Consider the following 24,281-nt stretch of genomic DNA (forward strand, 5'->3'; position numbering starts at 1 on the left):
ATGACGAAGCTCAGAAATAAAACTTCATCCAACTGGAGTTGACTCATCTTGCAGTTATAGGGCCTACTGCTTGCTGTCGGAGTGGTTATTTACTTGCTGATTAAATTCTAGGATCATGTAGATGGACCTATACACATAATAAGTTTGTTCTACAGTTTTCAAGCTCAACTTTTTGTTTTGGTAATTTCAGAATAGTCAATTAACCGTGAATAGCAATAGAGTGATCTCTTACAAGACATCAGGATTCCCATAGTTTTTAACTAGTTTAAAATGATAATTGATTAGTTAATATCCTGCTATAAGATAAGGGAATAATTGAACAAAACGCTTTGGTGGTTTGATATTTAAACATGTTTTAACTATGTATGGTATGTAGATTTTAGTTTTTTTGTACCTGTATCCCCTGTCTCCGTAGACATGCTGGAAAAAATTATTTTCCTAACGCTGTTATGCTTGTTACAAGTTTGTGCCCAAGAGGATTCTTCCGAAGGTAGGTGAAAACGTTCTCAGATTCCAGTCAAAGAAGATATTTATTATGATTGTGTGTTCTGTTTTGCAGGGAGTCTCTTTACTATAGAGATTTCCCCAGACTACCAGGCTCTATTGCAAGAAATTCTGGCAAACTTATCTGCGACACAGAATCTGACGATTTCTTTTTCGGGTAGGTTCAATCGCGCCATTTATTCGGGTTAATTATTTGACTATAGCCTAAATCACTTTTTTTAGACGGAAAGAGATGTTTTTGTTAAGAAACAATAGTCCAAATGAAGGACTGGCCTGGTTGGTAAATCATATGTAAAATCTTTCTAAATTTCTATATGGCCAACTCATAGGCTACCAGGTAGCCTAAACTAAATCTAACTGGCAAAGCAGATTTTGAAAGGTGACATCATTTTTACGTAATTTTATGACATTTTACCAAAACAGAGTAGGGGAAGTGCGGAACCCATGGAACAGTTTGTTTTTTCGGTAATATCTTTCGATATACAACTCAAAAACACTCGCGGTTATTTTCTTTGGAAAGATTACAACTACGGGCATACCTGCATAAAAAAATAATTTAAATCTGACATATCGTTCTAAGCTTTTTTTAAATATAAAAAACGTAACTTTTTGTACCATCGGTCCCACCCCACAGGACCTATGGAACTAGAAATAGTGGCACAAGAAAATTTATTTTAAGAAATAAAATAAAAACACATGGAAACAAGCCCAAAATGCTAAAATGATATTTTTTTTTATTTCTAGTAGAATTTCCAACCCGGGTTTATTATATCAATTGTTTTTCTTTTTTAGGAGAACATATCTGCATATATAATAATAGTCAAATGTGCGATTTCGTCGAGTCCCGAGTCTGACTCTGACTTTACAGCCTATCCACCAATTTACGTAACTAAATACGGTGGCTATTCCGCTATTACAAACTGCAATTGACGGCAATATCAGCTTTTGGTAGGCTACTGCGCATGCGCACGTCGGACTCGGGACGGGTAGTTTTACGTGGTCTTACTCGATTCCCGAGTCCGACTCCTTCGACTCCCGAGTCCGACTCCGCAGACCTGGTCCTCAGTGAACAACCCCTTATTAGATGTTCTTGTCTTTAAAGTTGGTATACTACTATCCTTTAAATGTAAGAATAAGATCACAAAATTTTCGAGAGACCAATGGAACAGACTGCTTCAAAGGTCCTCTAATCGCCATTTTTAATAAAAACAATCCTGGCTAGTCAGTACTCTGAATGCAATTAATCAAACTTACTTTCAACATGTACCTATAGATATCCCCTCTATCAACAAAAAAATATTCACTGCTTTACAATTACCTAAAGACTCTCAAAACACCTTACGAATATCAAGCTAAAAAGTACATTTTTCACCTAGAAAAGTGAAAAATTGGAATAAATCAACCATTTTCAAAAGCACAGTAAAACTGTAGAACTTTTTGGACAAAGCTCTGTACACAAAATCTCATTCCCACAACCAAAATTATATTTAGTTCTGCCAACAGGGGGCGCAAAATGCCAGTGTTCCACTGGTCCCCATGTTCCATGGGTCCCGCACTTCCCCTATGGTGTTAACGATTCCTTAACTTACTTTTGATGTAAACTGGAGATCTTGTACCCCTTGGTCTTGCCATGTTACTTTGTAGTTTTTTACCCACTTCGAAGCTTTTATTTAGCCATATAGTAAACAACCTTAAATTTGTACTGTCGGTTGTAGATTTTAACGAATGTGAACAATCGATCTCGCCATGCCATGAGAGTGCATATTGCACCAACACCAATGGAAGCCATAACTGCACTTGCCACACTGGTTACGAAGGGGATGGCACTGTTTCGTGCATGGGTAAGAAGTAAAAAATACTAAAACACGTTTCTAATTAGGCTTATTCACGGCCTACTTTACAAAAAAAAATTCTAGATAAAGGTTATTCAAACGTGCGCTTTTAATCTTAAAGAAAGGGGACCTTTGCTAGCTAAAATATTATTGTTTGTAAACAACAAGATTTCGTTTGGTTTAGATACGAACGAATGTGACCTGTCAGCCTGCGACACAGCGATCAGTAATTGTAGCAACTCCGTTGGATCGTACACCTGTCAATGTCTTGACGGTTATGTAAGCGGTGATGCAGACAATACAACCTGCGTCGGTAAGTCTATTGGCATATTGTGCTGTACAAAAAATCAACTGTTCAACAATCACTTATATATGCAATGGAAACATGTTATATATGCAATGGAAACAATACACGACGAAGGGTGAGGTACTGCAAAATAACATCTCAAGTAGTGAAGTCTTTTAGAGAAAAGCACGAAAATCGATTAGAAGACAAATGTTTACAGCTTAAAGAAAACTATTTATAAACACTACTGAAAAAGGTAACACCTCGCGTGTCATTTAGAGGCATTCTATGTAGGCCTCCAGGAGTCGGCAACCTTTCGTGTGCAGTATGCGAGTTTATCAATAGTGTAAATATACTCGCGTGCCAAACATCTTGCTATGTTTGGTTTTGCACTGGCAACCAGGGCTAAAAAATTGAACTCGAGTCCGACTTCAGCCAAATATGCGTTTTGGTCGAGTCCGGCTCCAATTCTACTGAGAAAATTTTTCCAGGGCCTAAGGCTGCAGCCTTAGTAGCCTAATGGTTAATCCCGCCCTTCCTGCACCGTAACCCAAATAATGGGCGTTTCTTTAATAATTGTCCTAGACCAGCGCCCCCAGAAGTATTAGCTATCAGTTTCGCTTCGAGCTTGTTTTTTGAGTAGCACAAAAAAACACACGTATTTACCTCGTAACTTTTAAAGTAATGCCCTGCCGTAACGCAGCTCACATCACGCCCTCCTTTTGAGCATTGTGACGTAATACGAACGTTTAGTCGTTTAACGCCCACAGAAAATAATGGTAATTAACAAATTACAACAGTTAACGAGTTAAGACACTAATTTGTGACACGAACTGCAAATGTGTGCAACCGTTTAGTTAGCGCTAGTGTAGTGATGTAATAATAATGTTATTTATGTCGTAGTGATAAACTAGTTGCGCTTTCCTAAGGTGATATATAACGCGCGCGTTAAATTGTTTGGCGTTCCCTGAAAATCATCTCGCGTGCCCGGGGTTGCCGACCCCTGACCTATGTCCTATCTAAAATATTCTCTTATATGGGCCGAATAAAATACTGTTACATTATAGTTTATGGACGTAAAAAAAAGTTTCTACATTTGTGTTTCCAGCTTTTCACCTCTATTTTAAGCAATATTTGTCGTTTTTTGCAGGCGATTTTAAGTATTTTGCAAACTGCAGTTTATAGAAACTACGCACCATATTGTAGTGGCAAGCTTGTATTCGGTCAGCGTGTTCTGATGAATGTAAGTAGTTGCCACGTGCGCGACACGCAAACACAAAACACACGAAAAAGGCAAATGCGAACACGTACATAAAAAGGCATAAGACACGCTTCGCTTAACATGCTGCAGGGGCTACATTACTCCCCCCCAGAAGCGGGTTAAAATTTTTACGTGGCCGACCTCGTCTTCTGGGAACGTGCAGTTGCACTGGTTGCGTTGGGTCTACATAAGCAGGTTTAAGGCGATCAACAGAGATAGTTTGTCGCTGTCCCGCAATGTCTACAACAAAATACTTAGCGTGGCGTTCGAAAACTTTATAAGGGCCCTCATAAGGAGGATTTAAAGGGGGGCGGTAACCATCTTTGCGAACAAAAACATATGCACAACTTAACAAGACACGCGGAACATCAATGATAACATTACGATGCTTTGACATTGGCGTGGGGAGAAAGTTACCAATTGAGTTTCGAAGCGTTTGAAGAAACTCTGTCGGCTCACCCAAGTTAGTTGCGTGAGGGATAAAATCCCCAGGCAGGGAAATAGTTGTTCCATAGACCAACTCCGCGCTTGATGCTTTTAAATCTTCTTTTGGCGTAGCCCGAATTCCTAATAGAACCCAGGGCAATTCGTCTATCCAGTTTGCTGCCTGCATTCGTGCCATTAAAACGCTTTTCAAATGCCGATGAAAGCGTTCGACGAGACCGTTGGCTTGGGGATGGTAAGCTGTAGTGCATCTATGCTTAATTCCAATAAGTTGAGTGACTTTAGCCCACAGCTGCGACGTAAATTGTGGCCCTCTATCGGAGGACATTTCCGAAGGAACGCCAAAGCGGGCAATCCAATGAAATGCAAATGCACGTGCACACGTTTCTGTTGTAGCGTCAGGCATTGGGACTGCTTCCGGCCACCTGGAAAATCGATCTACAATTGTTAGCAAATACCTGTTGCCTTTCGATGTGGGTAGAGGTCCAACGATATCCACGTTGATATGTTGAAATCGAGCTGTTGGAATGGGATAGGTCTCCAATGGTGAATGAACATGGCGTTGAACTTTTGCTGTTTGACACTTGATGCATTGTCGGCTCCATTCCTGTATTTCTTTGTTTAAGCCATGCCAAACAAACTTAGATGCTATGAGCTTTTGAGTTGCACGAATAGACGGATGGGCTAGACCGTGAACTGCGTCAAAAACTTTTTTTCGCCAAGTTTTTGGTATAATAGGCCGTGGACTACCTGTTGAAATGTCACACAAAATAGTTACACTGGACGATCCAATACAAATATCTTCGAGTTTTAATTTTGAAATAGCGGTACGGTAGGCTTGCACTTCCGGATCCTGCTGTGCTGCTGCTAACTGAAAGTAATCAATGTCAATTAGGTCCTGCTGAACCGAATTAAGAAATACACGAGAAAGTGCATCTGCGACCACATTTTGCTTACCTTCTACATGTCTGACGTCTGTAGTATATTCGGAGATCGCAGTAAGGTGGCGTTGTTGTCTCGCAGACCAAGGATCAGCAACTTTTTTGAAAGCAAAGGTGAGAGGCTTATGATCGGTGTACGCTGTAAATGCTCTTCCTTCGAGAAAGTAGCGAAAATGTCTGACGGACAGGTGCAACGCAAGGAGTTCACGATCGAACGCACTGAATCGAGTTTCGGCTGGTCGTAAATGCCTGCTAAAAAATGCAAGTGGCATCCACGTATTGTGAATGTATTGTTCGAGAACTGCCCCGACAGCTGTTTCGGATGCGTCGACTGTCAAGGCGGTTGGAGCCTGGTGCTGCGGATGAACCAGCGTAGTGGCATGCTCCAGTGCTGCTTTTGCTTTGTTGAAAGCACTCTGTAGTTCATCAGTCCAAACTAGTGTCTTGCTTTTTGTAGACAATGCTTTGTATATCGGGGACATTATTCGTGCGGCAGCTGGAATAAATCTGTGGTAAAAATTGACCATACCTGCAAATTCTTGTAGTGCTTTAAGTGTTGTTGGTTTTGGAAAGCGACGGATTGTTAAAACTTTGTCTGGAAGTGGTCTTGCTCCATTGCAGTCGACGCGATGACCAAGGAAATCAATTGTAGACTTTCCAAACGAGCACTTGTTTAGGTTAATAACAAGTCCGTTATCTGCAAGTCTTTGAAAAATTTGTTTGAGGTGTACGAGGTGCTGCTTTATTGACTTACTGGCAACTAGAATGTCGTCTAGATAAACGAATGCAAAATCAAGCGTTTGACAAACTGTATCCATAAGGCGTTGGAACGCTTGTGCGGCGTTTTTTAACCCAAACGGCATACGTAGAAATTCAAACAAACCAAAAGGTGTGATCACCGCAGTTTTTGCTATATCTGCTTTGGCAACCGGTACTTGATGATAACCTCTTACCAAATCAATTTTAGAAAATACTTTTGCTCCCGCTAAACGTGCGGAGAAATCCTGAATATGCGGTATAGCATACCTGTCAGGTTGGGTAGCTGCATTCAATCGCCTGTAATCGCCGCAAGGTCTCCAGTCGCCAGATGACTTTGGAACCATATGAAGTGGTGACGACCATGGACTAGATGATCTCCTGATTATTCCTAATTCCATCATTTTCCGAAATTCGTCCTTTGCTATTTGCAACTTTTCCGGAGATAACCGTCTTGCTCTTGCGTGCACTGGCGGGCCTGTTGTTGGAATGAAGTGTTCCACTTGGTGCTTTGGAGCCACGCTGAATAGTGTTGGCGTTGTGATGTTTGGAAACTTTTCCAAAAGCTTTCTGTACACGTTGTTGCCCGAAACCAGCGTGTTTAACTGCGGCGCGCTTTGCTTTGCGTTGCTGATTGGAATGCTGGCAAATGATTTAGCATTCAGCAGGCAATTGTGCCGGAGGTCTACTAAGAGAGAATGCGCTCTCAAGAAATCTGCGCCTAAAAGAGGCTTTGCTACAGCGGCTACAGTAAAGCGCCAGCAAAATTTACCAGATGCCAGATCTAAACATATGTTTCTCGTTCCATATGTATTTATGTTACTTCCGTTGGCTGCGATAAGTTTGGGGCCGCTGGATTGCTTCCGTTTTTGAAGAGATGAGGCAGGGTAAACGCTGATTTCCGCTCCTGTGTCGATCAAAAAGTTTCTTGCGGATATTTTGTCCCATACGTAAAACAAATTCCCTCTTTTGCCGACCGCTGAAGCATTTAGTAGCGGCCGGCTGTGTCGTTTCCCTGAAACGAACAAGGTTGCTGACATTTCCTCGCTTTGTCTTTAAACCTTTCGTGGAAGAAACACAAACCAACGGATTCGTTCCTTTGTATTTTTGTCTTCTTCTTGATTTTTGCGATAGTAAACTGCTGATCATCATTTCGCGCTTGCCACAACATGTCAGCACGTTGAGCCAGAAAGCGAGGATCTTCGAAACTTTCTTTTACCAAAACAACACGAATGTCTTCTGGCATAGTTTGCAGAAAGAGGTATCGGAAAAGAAAGCATGGCACATGTCCAGCCATAAGCGAGAGCATTTCGTCCATCAGCTGCGACGGCTTGCGATCTCCAAGCTCAGTTATGTGCAAAAGCTTTGCTGCTCGTTCATACTCGGAGAGGCTGAATGTGCTCAGTAATCGCTCCTTTATTGCGTTGTACTTGTTCCTTTCTGGTGGATCTTCCAATAAATCGATCAGTCTACTTGCGGTATGCTGGTCCAAGGCAGATATGACGTGGAAGTACTTAGTTTCATCGCACGTAATTTTTCTTAAGTGAAATTGCGCTTCAGACTGTTGAAACCATACTCGAGGTTGCTCGACCCAAAACGTCGGAAGCTTCAGAGAAACGGCGCTTTGCATGCTTGAATCTTGATTTTCAACCATTAAACTCGTCTATAGCCAAGAAATTTCGTTTCTTGGACCGGGGTCACCAAATGTAGTGGCAAGCTTGTATTCGGTCAGCGTGTTCTGATGAATGTAAGTAGTTGCCACGTGCGCGACACGCAAACACAAAACACACGAAAAAGGCAAATGCGAACACGTACATAAAAAGGCATAAGACACGCTTCGCTTAACATGCTGCAGGGGCTACAATATATTTTTTTAAATATTTTTGCGAGTTTTCTTGCTTGTCAATTTTCACGTCCTGTGTTTGCGATTTGCAGACTTAAATGAGTGCATAGAAATGGACTCCTGTCCTACTAACTTTGAGTGCGTAAACAACGAAGGAAGTTATGTTTGCCAGTGCTTCGAAGGATTTGAACTGAATGTAGTTACAGACGAATGTGAAGGTAGCATTTCTTTTTATTTTTGTCTTTAAATGGTTTACTAACAATATATTATTTCTAAATGAAGTGCAAATGTTTTGGCATTGTGAATCGTAAAATAACGTCTCAACAGCTGTTGCATATATAGTTTACTGTTAATATCAGCGATATATAGTGTTACAATACTTTGAACTTAACCATACTATAGCCAGCCGACGAAAAAATATATGTCGTTAAGAAAAGCAAATATAAATACATTTTACATAATTTTAAAATACTTTTGATTTATAACCTATTTTTTCCCTTTTTAGCAACGGATTACTGCGCGATTTTGGGATTGATGCAAAACACGCTTACGCCGTTGTTTCAAAACCTGAATAATGGCCTGGTTTCCGAGGACGTTTTGACGGTAAGCTATTTCAAATTGGTAAAATGATGATCAACATATGAACAAACAATAAGTTGGCAGCATCTAAAAAATGAGATACATTTTTTATAATGACTATTTTGATGGTTAGAGCGAAGTTTTCACATGTGACATTGCACCAAGTATTATTTTGAAATAATTTCACCAAAAAAAAAAAAATTGGTCAGTTGTATGGCCTTTTTCGCGACCTTTGGATGTTTTGTCGATTTGCGCAACTCGTAGGCGGAGACCTTGACATTACGTCATGGATGGTCGGACAAATCGAACCTGTGAAAATCATTTTTGCGCAGGCGAAGATTGACGAGTTTAAAACTTGGGTTACACCGATGAACGTGGTCTCCGACTCCAGCAACTCGCTGTTGTCGCTTTACCCTTCGGTCAACTCGACTATCATCACTGATTTGGTGGACTACCTTGCTTGCGATTTCTCGGCGACATGCGTAGATAGCCTTTGCACTTGCAAGTCAGGCTTCGACGGAGATGGCTACGATTGCTACGGTGAGGTTTTCCGCAGACAGATTACGATTTTGTGACCCAGTAGTGCAGTGGTTCTTTCACCTTTTTATGGCTTACCCTCAGATATATGAAATAAAAGATTTTTCTGTAGGTAAATCACTAGAATGTCACTATAAACGGAACTGGAACAACACACATCAACTCTTCATCACGTAGGAAGTTATAAATGGATTTATTCCACTCTAATCTTACACTAAAAGAGTTAAGCAAAAATCAGATTCTTAAAGATTCTCAAATATGGTCTTATGGCGAATGCAATTTTAATAAAACTAAACCAGTGTAGGTTATTTTTAAGAAAATGCCTTTAAAAGTGTGATGAACAATGAAGGTTGCCCGCATATCATGCAGCATTGCCTTGATGAAACACAACCTGCCATTAACGAGTATAAATTAATACAGCATTTTTTTATTTTGCTTATTCCACGCCATAAAGATGTTGACGAGTGCAGTTTGGGGACGCATAGTTGCGCCGACAACGCGAACTGTTTGAACAATATTGGGTCATTTCACTGCTATTGTAAAAAGGGCTACTTCGGGACCGGACAAGTGGGATATTGCAACGGTAAGTGCATTTGTTTTCCATCATTTCAACCCTTGCCTGCCAGATTCAAGTTGAAAATACTTGCCCGTTTAGGCACGCATTTCAGGAGTTGCTTATAACAAAAAGTTAATAGAATTGCTTGATTTTCTATTGAATCAGGTGCGGTTACAGGATTTTTTTTGGATGTGGCCACTTCATAATTCTGGTTAAAGTTTAAGGTTCCAAAGGTGATTTTTTTATACAAAAGCTACATTTTCAAGCAATGAGAAAAAATTCTTTTAATCGCTTCACGAGTCAAATTTTGAATTTTGGAGGGTGCGAGAGGTCGCAGGACGCCTTTGGGCTAAAACTATAACAAAAAAACAAAAAAGGTTATATATACATATTAGAAACACAATTCACACTAGCGGGGATCGCAAATTTTTGTTCTACTTATGTATACGGTAGTTAAAATGGGCAAAATAATCCAGTTTTTTATTTTTTATTATTTTTAAAGGGATGGGGAGAATGGCCACGTATCCCCTGGACCGGCCCTTGATAGCTATATAGTCTGGGCAGTATTTATATTTATGTACCGCATATCATATGCTAGAATAATGGCGGGCGGGGTATAGGCCTATTTATTTCATATCACAAAAAATACTGACTCTGATTACTTGCCAAAACAGTTAAATTTTTTTTTTATTTGTTTCTATTAAAAGTTCACAAGCGTCCTTTTTTTGCAATATATATATATTTGTATTATAAAAAAGCAATTGAACAGCTTCTCAAATAACCACAACCTGTTAATCATGTCATTTTAATTGGCTTTATGTTTGCCAGATGTGGACGAGATGTTCGTCGTTAAGTTTGCGCAGGCTAATGTTATATTCAATGCCCAGCTGCCCTACTTCATCAATCTTGCAATCAACGACTCCCGACCTGCAGGTAAAAAGTTCAAAACTTCACCTTTTTAACCAAACATATTGGTCAAACAAAAATGAACAGTATTTGTTGATAGCCGCTGTCTAAACCTGGAAAGCAGGCGGTACTTTTTAACGATAAATTGTATAGCAAAGTTGATAATTTTCCTAAATTTTAGCTTCACTTTGTTTCTGTGGTGACTACCAATAAACTTTAGAACGCAATACACGGGCTTTCTCAGTCCTTTTTGTCATTTTAATATTGACAAATTTTCGCACAACCAAAAGGTAATACAATTAGTCTGTGAAAAGTGCAATCTTATTTCCAGTTTTAAAATTACTGTAGTCCAATCTCCTGCAGGTCGACAAAGATTTATACTTGTTTGAAATCAAATGCTTTGCACTAATACCCAACGGCGTGATGATATAAATTTTATAATCCTAAACCAGTGGCTCTTGAACTTTTTTTACCGCGGACCCCTAATTTTTTTTCGCATGGCGTGGACCAGGAAAGGCAAGAAATCTTTAGAGGTGACGTCATGCATTGACGTCACAATACAAAAAGACTTCATAAGTCTTCTGTTTTCGGTCCAAAGAACGTGAAAGTAAAATGGGCTTGAAATGCACAAAAGTTTTATTTGCATTTAAACTCATTTCGTTGAAAAATTGATTGCTTTTTAAACTTACACCTATATTTAAATTCGGCCCTCATGGACCCCCTAAAACTAGCTTTGTACCCCAAGGGGTCCAATCCAAATTTAAGAAGCCTCGATCTAAACGTCAGCAATTTTTCCTCGTATATTATGCTCTATAGGATGCCCGACTGAACTAAAGAGCTTTTTGTTGGCATAGTGATACAAAAGCGGCTGGTTGCTTTGTGTGTTAACTTATTTAAAAACAGTTGTATGTAATTTATAATAAAACAGAAAACTAAGTAAAAAAATCAACTTTTTGGGCGTTCATTGACGAACTATTAGGCTACTTTTCCGTCAGCAATGTTGCCACACGTCCGTCCATGTTATTCGTTATATTACAGTTAGCTGAAAGAGCCACTAAGAATAATAAAATTAATGACTTTCTATGCAAGTGGACAGTTAAAGCTCAGTACAAGTAACCCCGAATCCCCAGCTGTACTTTAATTCTCCCGGCTAAATCGTCGCTTTCTGAAATGTGTTTTATCTCGCCTCTTTGGTTCTTTATCATGAAAAAAAAATCATGAAAAGTTAACTTGTCTGAATGTCTGGCCTTTGTGCGCACAGGCGTTTGCGCCGGCGGTCTCCAAGCTAGCGACTGCGGCAGCTCGTGTCCGGCCACGTGCGACAATCCCTCCCCGATGTGCATGGCCGTGTGCGTGCCAGATTCCTGCGACTGTCCTTCAGGCACCGTTAAAACCCACGCCTATTCGACGATATGCGTCGCTCAGGTTGGTTAGATGAAAGCGGTCTGGTCCATTCGCCGGTTGACCGCCGTGAAATGCCTGCTACGATAGGATGTCCGATATTATTAGATCGGAGCCGATACCCGATGCCAGGTGTTAGCATCGCCACTTGTCCGATACCGGTACTAAGGTGGTGTCAGTGGCTATCTGATACCAAATCATTATAGTAATTTCAGTATGATTTGCGATCCATAGTCGCGTTTTAGAAAAGTTGGGTAACTTATCAAAAAATAGTAGGTTTACCACAACTGTAGGTAATTGAACTTCGTTACACTAAAGCATATTTGGGCTTTATAATCTGGACAAAATTTATTTGAAACGTTACTCGTTTGCCATAATTATGGCGTCATTTAGTATCGGGTCGAATCGCGATACTGGTTGTTGAAAATATCTGGCATCTCTATCGGAAAGAAAAGTTAAGTATCGGATATCCCTATATATAGTATTTCTAATTAAGGTAATAGATTAGGAGTTGACATTGCAATGTGAACGTCATTTCAAAATCACATATACCTATAGTCCTATACTGACCCAAATATTTATTAACAAAACATGCAAAATAGACAATGAGGCATTTTTTCATTTCAATTTTGTTTTTTATAACTTACTGATTGTGATGTATAAATACGGAAAATTTCAGGAATTATGTGCTGACGTCGACAATTCGGTCGTCAATCCAACTGCGGATTTGCAATTCAATGGTAAATTAAATCAGTTTGAATTATAGGCCTACTTGGTTAATTAACATAAATATAAAACTGTTTTTTTTTTCAAATATGTATATCTTTATTTTTAACATTGTTTACAATCTGTACCTAGCGTCAAGTGTAATCTGTAGCTAACTTAGAAACTCAAACAATAGGTTGCATTAAAACTTTAAAATGTTAGCCATTATACGATAGTATATACTTGTATCAATAGGCGAACCATTTTTATTTTTAGATGTTTCGCTAAAATCTTGGTTAAACTGTATTGTTTCGGATTTACCATTACGGGACGAATGGAATTATACTTTCATGTATCCGGATTTCGTGGCTGAATTATTTGTGTGAGTATTCATTTTGTTTCCACTCACTTAATGTTTTTTTTTTCCAAAACCAATTAGTGAAAAAAGTGTTGCAAAATAGGTAAGGGTTGTAGGCCTTGGTGGGAATATAACCTTCCGTGACACAGGCGCAAGACCACTGACCGGTGTTCCCTCTAAGGTGCGCAACTGCACAATTGCAACTAAAATATCTTCACTTAATACATGTTTCGTATTTTTTTGTCTATCTAATCGTTTTTCACCATCCATGTTGTGTTTTTTTTTTATCTTACGTAGAATGAAATGTCTACCCAGGAAAAACAAGCTAACAGGGAAAAAAGGATTTTAGAAGAGCGCTGAACACAGCAGTGGAGTGTTTAACTCTAATTCGGGATCATGAAACCGGAATGCGTTTGCATGTATAGCTGCGGGGACAATGGCTCTTACAAAATTATATTTATATAAATATATATGTATATAGCTGCGGACCCCCGGTTGAGAACTATGATTATAAACATTATGTAGTTAATTACAGTAGAACATAGTCTCAAACTCAAAGCTCTCTGAGGGACAATTGGAAACATGTGGATTGGCCCATTGGCCGCAATCACTCGATCAGGGCGGTGCAATATTGTCATAACCTTGAGCTATTTCGGTATATCTTTCGCGGTAAAAGGCCAGTAAACAGGACTTTGGAGCAGGCGTAAACGTTATAAAGCCACGGCTCCAGCTCCGGAGCTCTTTTTTATCATAGGTTAGCTCCAGCTCCTGAGCTTATTGATTCATCTGCTCCGGCTCTATTACGTCAAAACTAAGGTTTTAAGATAACCGCTTAATTTGCAATATCTAGCGTTTTAAAATAATCACAAACAAAACACCACAATAAAAAAAACGAAGAAAACACCACAATGGTTAGTTAGAAAAGGTGGCGCCGAAGAAGCAACAATTGTGAAGGGTTGCTGTTAAATTACGTGAATTCAGCCATTAGTAGTAGCACAACATCTTATAAAATTTATGGGAGCCGGAGTTATTTTTAAACAACTGCTCCAGCTCCAATTGAATTTCACTCCGGCTCTACAACGAAATAGAACAATATATAATAGATTTATAGGTCAATAAACGAGAAAACACAGTAAATAAAACACCTCGATAAGACGTTCAAATTAAACACAGATGCATTCTCATTGTTCTATAGGAAAACTGAAAAAGGTGGCACTAAGAATTGCCGCTTATTTGAAACCCCTGTACTACAAATAATGGTAAATGCCTGAGGCCCTTTAAATGCTCTGTTAATTGTTTACTGTGGTAGGGTCATAAGTATTTTGAGCCACCAAGCGAATTAAATTTAGAACACGACTGAATATTATTTCCGACAGGCCGTGAAATACGATATGTTGACATTTTCGATAATTTTGGCAAAAAAAAATTCTATTTATAACTTTAAAATGTGATGTTTTTCTGCAAACCAAGATAAACCGTAATTTTAATTTGTCGTAAAATTTGACCTATTTTTCAGGGCACAAGCATATGAATGCATTGAATTTCCCAATCCGGTGGACAACACCGTTAGATTTCATTTCGTCACTTTAAAATCGATCATTGACGCTTTCGTCCAAACAATTGAAAACGGCGATTACACCACTGAAGATTTGGATACTGAGGTAAATCAGTGTTTTTGCCTTTTCGTATTGTCTACGTGTTTGTTATATAATCAGGAGAAAATATATCTATAGCATGTTTGATGTAAAAAGCTTAATCTGTATCTGTAGATGTAGATGTGCATCTATAGGTATGTGTATGTTGTAAATGTGTATTTCGGGCCACATGGATTCGTTCGCTAATTTACCGAATCAAATATTTTTCTTAGCTTACTTCTGTCGTAACACCTGCATGCGTCGATGATGAGTTCGGAGGTAGGTGATTTCTTAAACTTTAAATTGTTTAAACCAAATAGAAAGGGACAATATAAAATGTTTCACTTACAGATTAATTTCCCCCTTTTTTATATTAAAATAGTTGCCCCTGTGATAGTATTAAACCTTTTTTTTTGGAAGACTTCTTCTGTCCTGATACATCATCAAGCATCGCACAAGTTCTTGACGAATTTTTGCCTTGTGTTTCGTACCGCCTAAAAAACTCTCCATTAACGGTAAGTGAAAGAGTATTTTTTTTACATTCTATTTAGATAAGTGTTGCCCACCATTTTAATAGATTTTTATAACATGAGATATTAAATATGTCATACTAAAAATGTTAATGGATTTAATACAACGTTGTGTATACCTTCTCAATTGACTAATACACTCTGTATTAGAATTACCAAACACTTCACTATATAAAGCAAACAAAGCATATAGGCCTACAACAGGTTCACCTTTTTATGCTTATGAGAGACTCTTTTTAAGCTCCCACTATACTAATTGTTAAGTGCTAATCTGTTCTGCAGATTCTAACAACAAATTATAACGCAAACAAGTTAAATAATCTAAAACAGCAATCGTTCGCATAACAAACAATTTGTGATTACAGGTTACCGACAATTTTGCAGGAATTTTTATTTTAGCTAAGATGTCGAAACATTAATGACGATCACGTATGTGAAAAATGAGTCTGATTCATATTTCGGAAAATACGTATAATACTATTAATTAAATATTTGGAAGACTTTTCATAAAGTATTAGAAGAAAAATAAATTATTTTCGAAACAGAAAACCTAACTTGTGTTTATTGAATCGTGATGAATTAAGGAATTTCGTGATGAATTAAGGAATTCATTTTTTGGCACTGGTCTATAGCAGTGGTCGGCAACCGCCGGTCCGCGAGGAGTTTGTTACCGGTCCGTAGCAGGGTTACCAGACTAAAATTTTCTTTAAACACGAACTGTACGTAAAAACCTGGTAAAAACTCAAAAGCAATTGAGTGTATTTTTATATTTAAAACACATTCACTTTCGTTTTAATATAATCCATGGTTGATTGATGTGATAAAAAATTATAATTAGTATCAAGCTCTTGTGAGGTTCAAAAAAACTATAGTGTGCTGTAGCAAAATGAGTTATATAGCACGTTCACGACATCCAAAGATGCATATTTTTATTACAAAATCGAACTTCTAGTACTTACAATATATCGAAAAATGGGCTAAAATATCATGTTTTTTATGTTTAAGTGTGCTCACCTTGAAGTGCAATGGAATATCATGCAAACAATGTTTATAACCTATGTCCCATAATGAAATAATTTATTATTTTGATATTTAAGCAGGGAAGGTTTCGAAAAAAAACAATAAATATTAATTAGTTTTATTAATGTGTCAAACAAAAGCAATCTGGCCATCTTGTACGTATGTCTATCCTATACTTTTAAGGTTTCGGTCTGTGGCTCGTTCTTTTTATTATTGCCTTAATTTTTCTTTCGTTTTCATATTACGTAGACTAACTATTAAAAGTGTCATGTAGGGCCTGGTCTAAAATGGGATCTGAAATACATCATTATAGGTTATACAAAGTGTGACTTCTTTTGAAAGAATGCTTTAAATGTCCTTATTTTGACAAGCTGGTAGGAGTATAGGAATAGGTAATAATGGTATACAAGTGTAATTTAAGTAAAAAAAGGCCTAAACGTTTTATTGAAATGAGCCGCTGGCTGGGTTAAATTGTATGGTGGGCCAGATATAGCCCAAGGGTTTTAATACAGTGTTTCAATAGTTCCTAGATAGGAGCATCTCTTTGCGGCAAAACAAGAAAAAGTTGTAATAAATTTACTTTACTGAACATTATGTTGTTTTTTAAGGCCGGTCCGTGACAAAACTTCAGTTTTAAACCGGTCCGCAGTGCAAAAAACGTTGCCGACCCCTGGTCTATAGTAGACTAAGGCTACTACCAAATTTTAGTCCGGGCGTTTATCTTGCTAACAATATTTTCATGTTAGTGTTTGGGTGGGTCAATTATTATTATTATTATAATGTATTATTATATTTACTCTCCTATATCTATTTATTTATTGCAATTTCAATTTGACAACTTGTTTCGTTACTGTAAAATAAAGTGGTAGGATTCTATACCAGCGCCCATTTTTGTAATTTTAAAACAACCAACAACTATAATATACCTAATTTTTCAGCTTTTTACCGACTTGGAAAGTGTTGTTGGGTTTCTCAGCCAAGACGTTTTCGTTGCATGCATTAAAGAAGCGGGTCTGCAAAACCACATGTCTTACATGTTCCTTTCGGTTTTGCAAGTGTTTGAAAGCGCCATTGTAAATATGACAATGCCGGTAGTAGAGCAGTTTCCAGGTCAGTGCCATACAAAACAAAGCTACAAAATATTTTCAATTTAACCAATTAAATCTAAGTTTTATTGCATAAACAGCATAAGTTAAAGTCAGGGCTTCGGAGTTGGTTAAAAAAAACGAGCCCGACTACGGCCAAAAAATGAACCCGATGCCGACTCCTGAGTCATGCTTCAGCTTTAAAGCCTGTATTGCACCCTTTACGTACAGCTCAATTTAGGTGGATATTTAGAAACTCATATAGGGTGTTATATAATACATTTACCCACAATACATGGCTAGGTTTCTACAATATGCTATTTCACCTTACAATTTACAGTTGGCAGCCTTATGAGTTCAGAAATTTGGTAGTAAACATACACACGTCGGACTCGGGACTAGTGTACATTCTTACTCCAGCCCCGAGTTTAACTTTCAGCAAAAAACGACTCCATCGAGACCCGATTTCCGACTCCGCACAACATTGGAATTTTTTTGAGGCAATCACGCTGCCCACTTTTAATATTATGACTTCATTCTGAAAGATTGTAGGGTTTATAGGTACCGGTACCGAGGCCGAAATTAAGTGACTGAGGCAAACTGGCAACATTCTAAATAACACAAACACAATACTAACGTAACAACGATGTAATAGTAAGCAACAAGTTAAATCAGTTGTATATTTCTTGTTTTTAAGAGTTCGAGTCGTTGGTCTACCCTCCTCCATTATCCCTCACGCTGCTCACACGCATAACACCACAAAGTAAGCAACTTTTGGCCAGAACCTATTTCATTTTCTGTTCTTTGTCTTCTTTTTCAGCTTTTTTTAAACCCAGGATATTGAACACTTTGTTGGCTCACAGGTGCTGCTCACTTCGGTGATTTCATAGACTACGACGCCATTCATTATGCGATACAAGATTACAACTATTACAATCCCATCTCGCGTAAGTCTGTGTTGATAAACAATGTTATTTGTACAATCAACGTACCGGTAACACATTTTTAACTTGTCCAGAGATTTACCAAAGCGACGTTGAAGTTGTCGATGATTTGATGGCGATTCTGGAAGATATGACGTTGTTCGGTGATTATATATCATTATTAATAAAAAAGTATTTGGGCGACAATAGCTTCTCTTGTGACAAAGCGAGATTGTTAGATCGCCATATTTCGAGGCAGAGTTACCGAAAGAAAACGATCGACAAAAGAGTACACCTTTGTTTATTAGTGAACCTCTTGATCCCGTCGGGCTATTAGTTTCATAACCGTTGCAATTTATCTATTGGCATGTTTAGATTGATGGCCGCTCTATATTTCAGTGCTGAAAGCGACAGAAAGCGCTACCGTCAATATATTCTCGTTGAAGGCAACCAACCAAGCCCCATAGATCGGTGTAAACGGCTTCTTTAACACTAAATTGCAAAGTTGTAATAATTTAAAAAAGTAACTCATCCATAAGTTGGGTAAAAAAGTAACAGCCACATTGCATAGAAATATGCTTACACTTTTTAAACCAAACTATATCCTTTAAGTTAAAGGGTTACTTACTTTTGAAGTAGAAATGCATTTTAGTCTCCGAACTGCCATTTAACTTTCGTTAAATGAATAGGAAGTAAGTATACGTAAGATGTTTTTTTTGCATCGCGTTCCTGTTGCAGTTGCATCTGTTTGCTAAACACGAAAGAATTTGAATTTAAATCACTGCACGTTTCATGCAGACATAATCAAAGGCGATCCATACAACGCCACCTCGCCGTTCAGCGAGATTGCACCCTACCTTCATTCTAAAACCTACTTTGTTTCTTTCTTCGCTTGCCATCCTCTTGCCACCGGCGAGAACCACTTTGGTGGTTACGAATGCGTTTGCCAGGAAGGATACCACGGCGACGGACGAGGCAACGACGGTTGCACTGGTACAATTGCTAAAAAGCATTGTTTTTTATACTTTGTTGAGGTATTTTGATGTAAGGTTTTTTTCGTTTGCAAATTACATCCGTATGGAAACCGAAAATTTGGCAAATTTCCTAAGTTGGTATTTTTATTATTCATCAATAGCAATTTGTGTAATCGCCGTAGTTTATAATGTCAATTGTTATAAAGAACGACACTACCGGTGTAATATCAAAACTACGACAAAACTCCAAAAGTATCATTGCATACTTATCTTATACTTACCGTTTATAACCATTTACCAGACGACGATGAGTGCTACGATTACCCTTGCGTCGCCGCCAATTCGGAGTGCGTTAACACTGAAGGAAGCTACACTTGCGTATGTAGTGCGGGCTACTCCGGTGATGGTGAAACCTGCGTAGGTTCGTAACATTATTTCAATCTACAAACTATATAAAAGCGCAATACGTGAAAAGACTCCAATTCAACTTTGACCAAAAGCCTAAAAATATTTGTTTTTAATTTGCAAAAAGTCGAAGATCGATTGTGATGGCGAATTAATGTTTTTCAGATGTGGATGAATGTTTAAATGCAGCCGACAACAAATGCGACGTCAATGCCACTTGCTCTAACACTGACGGGTGGTACTCATGCACGTGTCCCTTCGAAATGGAAGGGAACGGCTTCTATTGTTTCAGTACGAAATCGCAGCATACTTTTTTTACCTTTCACACACTTTAGTTGTTTTGTCCAAGTTGTCAAACTGTGGGCACTTTCGAGCAAACAACATTGTAACACCAAAACACATAAACGCTTTGTTTAAAAAATAAGTTGTTTTTGGTTATTGTTTCAGTACGAATTCGCAGCATACTTTTTTTACCTTTCACACACTTTAGTTGTTTTGTCCAATTTGACAAACTGTGGGCACTTTCGAGCAACATTGTAACACCAAAACACATAAACGCTTTGTTTAAAAAATAAATTGTTTTTGGTTAAAATAAGTGTAGCAAGTAGCAACCTTGTTGCCTTTCAATGGTCAAAAGGTAATGCTGATTTTAATTCAAATTTAAATATACTTTTTTAGGGTGCACGCAATACCTTTCTCAAACGAGTATTGATTGCAACCTGTTTTACAATAACTATACCAAATAAACACCCAGTTTACAGTTTATTTGTGAAATGTTCATGATGATGTGTATCTCACCAGTGGCGCCATACGGCTGTGCTGTTGAATTCGAAAGCTATGAAGGGGATACCTACAGCATTGACCCTTGTACCATTGACGATGCTTCCCTATCTTGTCTACTGCAAACAAACTTCAGTTTCACACTGGAGCATGTTTTTAATGTCTATAGGTGAGTTTCACTCAGTTAGATACAAAATAAGTCCGCAAAGCGCTAGCGTGAAATTTTATGTATTTAGTAGGAGTCCGCTTTGCGCAGGACGCTATTTCTTTAGATCAGGGGTCGGGAACCTTTTTTGTACTGCGAACCGGTTTAAAACTAAAATTTTGTCGCGGATCGGCTTTAAAAAACAACAAATGTTCAGAAAAGGAAAATAATTACAACTTTCAATACGAACTTTGTGCTTGTTTTGCCGCAAAGAGATTCTCCCATCTAGGAATTATAGAACCGGTAACCAACTCCTCGCGGACCGGTCCGCGGACCGGCGTTTGCCAACCACTGCTTTAGATAATATCATAAAACCACAAAAATGAATATTTGACTCGCCTAAAGGTGCCTGGATTTGTAAAGATTAACGAACTACAAAAAAAGTTGTTTTGAGATTTTAATGTTTATTTTATTTGTATTGTTTATCATTTTGTTAATGAACTACTTTAGCGATAGGTATAGTTTTGTAAAACGATTTTATCGAAGAAGTATGAAGTTAAATGTATCGGATTGTGCTGCACATTAAAATGCGTAACTATTTCTGGAGATGTTCGCAATGTTTCAATTTTTATCGTGTTACAAGAAAATATAAGCGTTTTTTTACAAACTTTATATTCTTCTTTGTAAATATAACGCCTTGTTCGTTCCTGCTGTATTCATTATAAAGTTCGTTGCTATTTCTCGTTGATAGGCATAGACGCAATGCTGTTAACATTTCGAACGTGCAGGTATTTTTTCGAACCCCCGGTCGAGCTCCAGGACCCGTACTGCGATCCCTTTACAGTTACGTCGTCATTCCAATCAACGGAACCCCAGTCGGATGAATTGGCGTTAGACCCTTTTGCCGAAGTCATAGACGCGCCGCCAATCGACGTCCAGGATATTTTGGCGGACGAACTTAATAATCCGTCGACCACGCTCACTTTGGCTCAACTGCTGGCCTCGAAACGCAAAAGGAGAGATGTGTCGTTTGGAGGTGCGCTTATAGTGCATTTCATGTAGATACACACTTATAGCTGCGTATAACAGTACTCTTCAACCAGTGTGCACGGTGCGCCCTAGAAAGCACCAAAATATGCATGGGCTGCACCAGTACAAAACTGTATACAAGGGTGCATCACTTTTACTGAACCATTAATATTTGGCATTCGCAATATTAGAAAAAGATGTAGGTTTCAACTGATGTATAAATGAACCTCTGTATTTTTTTAAATGTTGATGCTGCAGTTTCGCTTGGTTTAATGAAAATGCTGATATTGATATGCAGAATGATTTTATTCATTGCTTTTTAGCTCAGTTTACCTTTCAAGTAAACAGGGTGCATGAGTGCGTCACAACAACTTTAAGGGTTTACCAAACCAAAAAAGGTTGAAGAGCACTGGCGTATAATATAAAAATTTAAACGCTATTGCAATGTTGGCCTTAAAGTATAAAAAGTTTTAAAAGAGAAAAATCAGCGTTGGATTTCAACACATTTCTGAAATGCACAGATTAGTTCGGTATCGTATCGGTACCGTTATCCTAGAGTCGGGCAAATACATGGACATTGGCTATATCGGTTCCGATCGATATTATCTGACATCCCTACTTGACTTCTTTATTTGAAGCGCAATGTTCGTTTTGGTTCAGGACCAGAGCCACTTTGTATGACGAACGATTTCAGCGAATGGCGTTCTCACGGATTTCTGGACGACGAAGGAACAGAGCAAGTTGAACTTTTCCACGCCGATGGAAGAATGCAATGGTTTTCTGGCTCTACGTGCAGTGCGACTGAATGCCTGGGTTCTCGTATAAGGTACGCGTCGGCCATTTTATCCATCAAACAAGGAACAAGTTCGTGGCTATAAAATTTACAAAACATTGTTCTTTCGCTGCTTAGTCACTGGAATTTTTAGACAATTTATAATTTCATAGTAAAAAGTGCATGTATCTTGCAGTGATACAACCAAATACCGGCATATGCAATTGCATTAAGCTTCACACAAATCACTATATAATCTATAATGCATTATATGTCAAATACACTGTCTTTGAAGGAGCTGTTTAAAAAAAACCTTGTTGTTTGTCTTACAGCTGTGTGCAGCAGTACACTCCCCACAAGGCAATCGCGATCCGCGAAGTGGACGGAAAACCAGATGTCTTCTTCACTGATGTTTACATCGAGGATGGATGCATGGCGGTTTTCAATTCGCCATGATAGCATATTTGTCTGGATACTATAACGTTTAGGTAGCGATTGTAACCATATTGTGTCGTGTAACCGCTTGCGGCAGTTAAACTGATAAAAGTAGATTATAGCCTAACTTGTAAGTAACTTATCTGTCATATAATGTATAACGTACTTTTCTGTTAACCCCATAACCAACACACTGGGATTAATTGTACAACTGTTTTCTGTTCCTAATAAAAGCTGTAACGTTATAACCAGTTTTCATGAAGTACAATGTAGAGGCAGAGTGTTTAATTTTTAGTGTTAGAATAAATTTTAACTGTTTTACCTGCCCCGACATAAAAGCTAGTAACTAAGTTGCAAAGTAATTAAAAGTAATAGAATTTAGTCAAAGTTTAGAGTTGATATGTTACTATGCATATAAGTAAATCGATCTTCATACATACCCGACAGTCATAAGTAAGTCTATTTTGTATTGCAAAACTTTGCATTAAATGGACAATAAAATATAAATTGGGACAAAGTCAAATAGCGCAAACATTTACGAGTAGGCAACACCAAACACTAGAGTGGTTTGACCAAAACAAGCACTTCCCACCTTGGCTGATATCCAGCTAGTGCACCTTTGTTTATTAGTAAACCTCTTGATCCCGTCGGGCGATTTGTGTAACATCCGTTGACAATTTATCTATTGGCATGTTTAGATTGATAGCGCTCTATATTTCAGCGCTGGAAGCGGCAGAAAAGCGCGTCCGTCTATATATATATTGTCGTTAAAGGCAACCAAACCTGCCCTATAGATCGGTGGAAACGGCTTATGTTTAATATCCACTTCCTTTACTCACCAACGGAATTATCTTGGGCTATTTATTGCCGTCCACTTGATGAACTGTTTGGGGGCTGACCTACCGTTAAAGAGAAATGGCAAAGTATTAGTTTACCGTAATCGAGTTTTTGGTTTTTGAAGTAACTTTCCATGTATTTCTCCCAAACCTTCTTTGTAAAGGTACCTAAACGTATTCTGCTTTATGTTGGAAAGTGCGACTTTTGGCGAAGTAATTTGAACAAATTAAGAAGAGGGTATAGATCTGGGCTAATCAGAAATGGTGGGAAATACGCTTCTGTTTATAAACTTGTTGACTTTGGCGAGTTTATGCACTCAAAGTTACTCGATCAAAAGTAAGTTTCTATTTTTTATCACTGTAAAACAAACAAAGTAAGAACTAAAGTTAGCTACGGTAAAGGTTTGGTGTACAATACTGAGAATTCTTTGTTTCCTTTAGTTATGTGTAAAACGACGTTTTTACACTTAAATGACGACACCTTGTTCGTGGTGTGTCCCAAAAACTGCCTGCGAACTGAAGGAAAAGTTTGTGGGACTGTTTATTATACCGAAGATAGTTTGGTTTGCAAATCTGCTATTCACGGCGGGCATTTGATAGGTAAGCGGTTAAAATACTAAACTACCTAACTGCGTTGTTAGAGCAAAATGGCGACATGACGTTCTCTGCTTTAAACATTTATTTTTTAGGCAGGTATATTCTTGAACAACGTTTATTTTTACTATTTAACAGTGAAATGAAAGGTAAACTCACCTTTGAAAGATGCTTTTACCGAAAGCCGCAGTTAAATTGAAATATATGGGC

At 38.2% G+C, this 24,281-nt stretch overlaps 2 protein-coding genes across 2 annotated transcripts; one reads left to right on the forward strand and one right to left on the reverse strand.

Annotated features, from left to right (window-relative positions):
* The first annotated feature begins 380 nt into the window (after positions 1–380).
* Positions 381–22,883, forward strand: LOC146147103 (uncharacterized). Its single transcript, XM_083387459.1, has 26 exons — positions 381–490; positions 560–661; positions 2,220–2,345; positions 2,521–2,649; positions 7,960–8,085; positions 8,373–8,470; positions 8,779–8,986; positions 9,438–9,566; positions 10,368–10,472; positions 11,707–11,870; positions 12,526–12,586; positions 12,828–12,933; positions 14,426–14,570; positions 14,777–14,822; positions 14,964–15,058; positions 17,032–17,203; positions 17,876–17,941; positions 18,042–18,125; positions 18,197–18,265; positions 18,900–19,094; positions 19,377–19,496; positions 19,646–19,771; positions 20,282–20,429; positions 21,194–21,441; positions 22,095–22,260; positions 22,539–22,883. The coding sequence occupies exons 1-26, from the start codon at positions 418–420 to the stop codon at positions 22,660–22,662; spliced, it is 3,231 nt and encodes a 1,076-aa protein (XP_083243585.1). The 5' UTR covers positions 381–417; the 3' UTR covers positions 22,663–22,883.
* LOC146147104 (uncharacterized) lies at positions 6,357–7,859 on the reverse strand. The gene has a single exon (XM_083387732.1). It carries the CDS (start codon positions 7,676–7,678, stop codon positions 7,013–7,015), a length of 666 nt encoding a protein of 221 aa, XP_083243858.1. The 5' UTR covers positions 7,679–7,859; the 3' UTR covers positions 6,357–7,012.
* Positions 22,884–24,281: the final 1,398 nt, after the last annotated feature.

Source organism: Ascidiella aspersa, chromosome 4, assembly GCF_963924565.1.
Source record: "Ascidiella aspersa chromosome 4, kaAscAspe10.2, whole genome shotgun sequence".
Lineage (NCBI taxonomy): Eukaryota > Metazoa > Chordata > Ascidiacea > Phlebobranchia > Ascidiidae > Ascidiella > Ascidiella aspersa.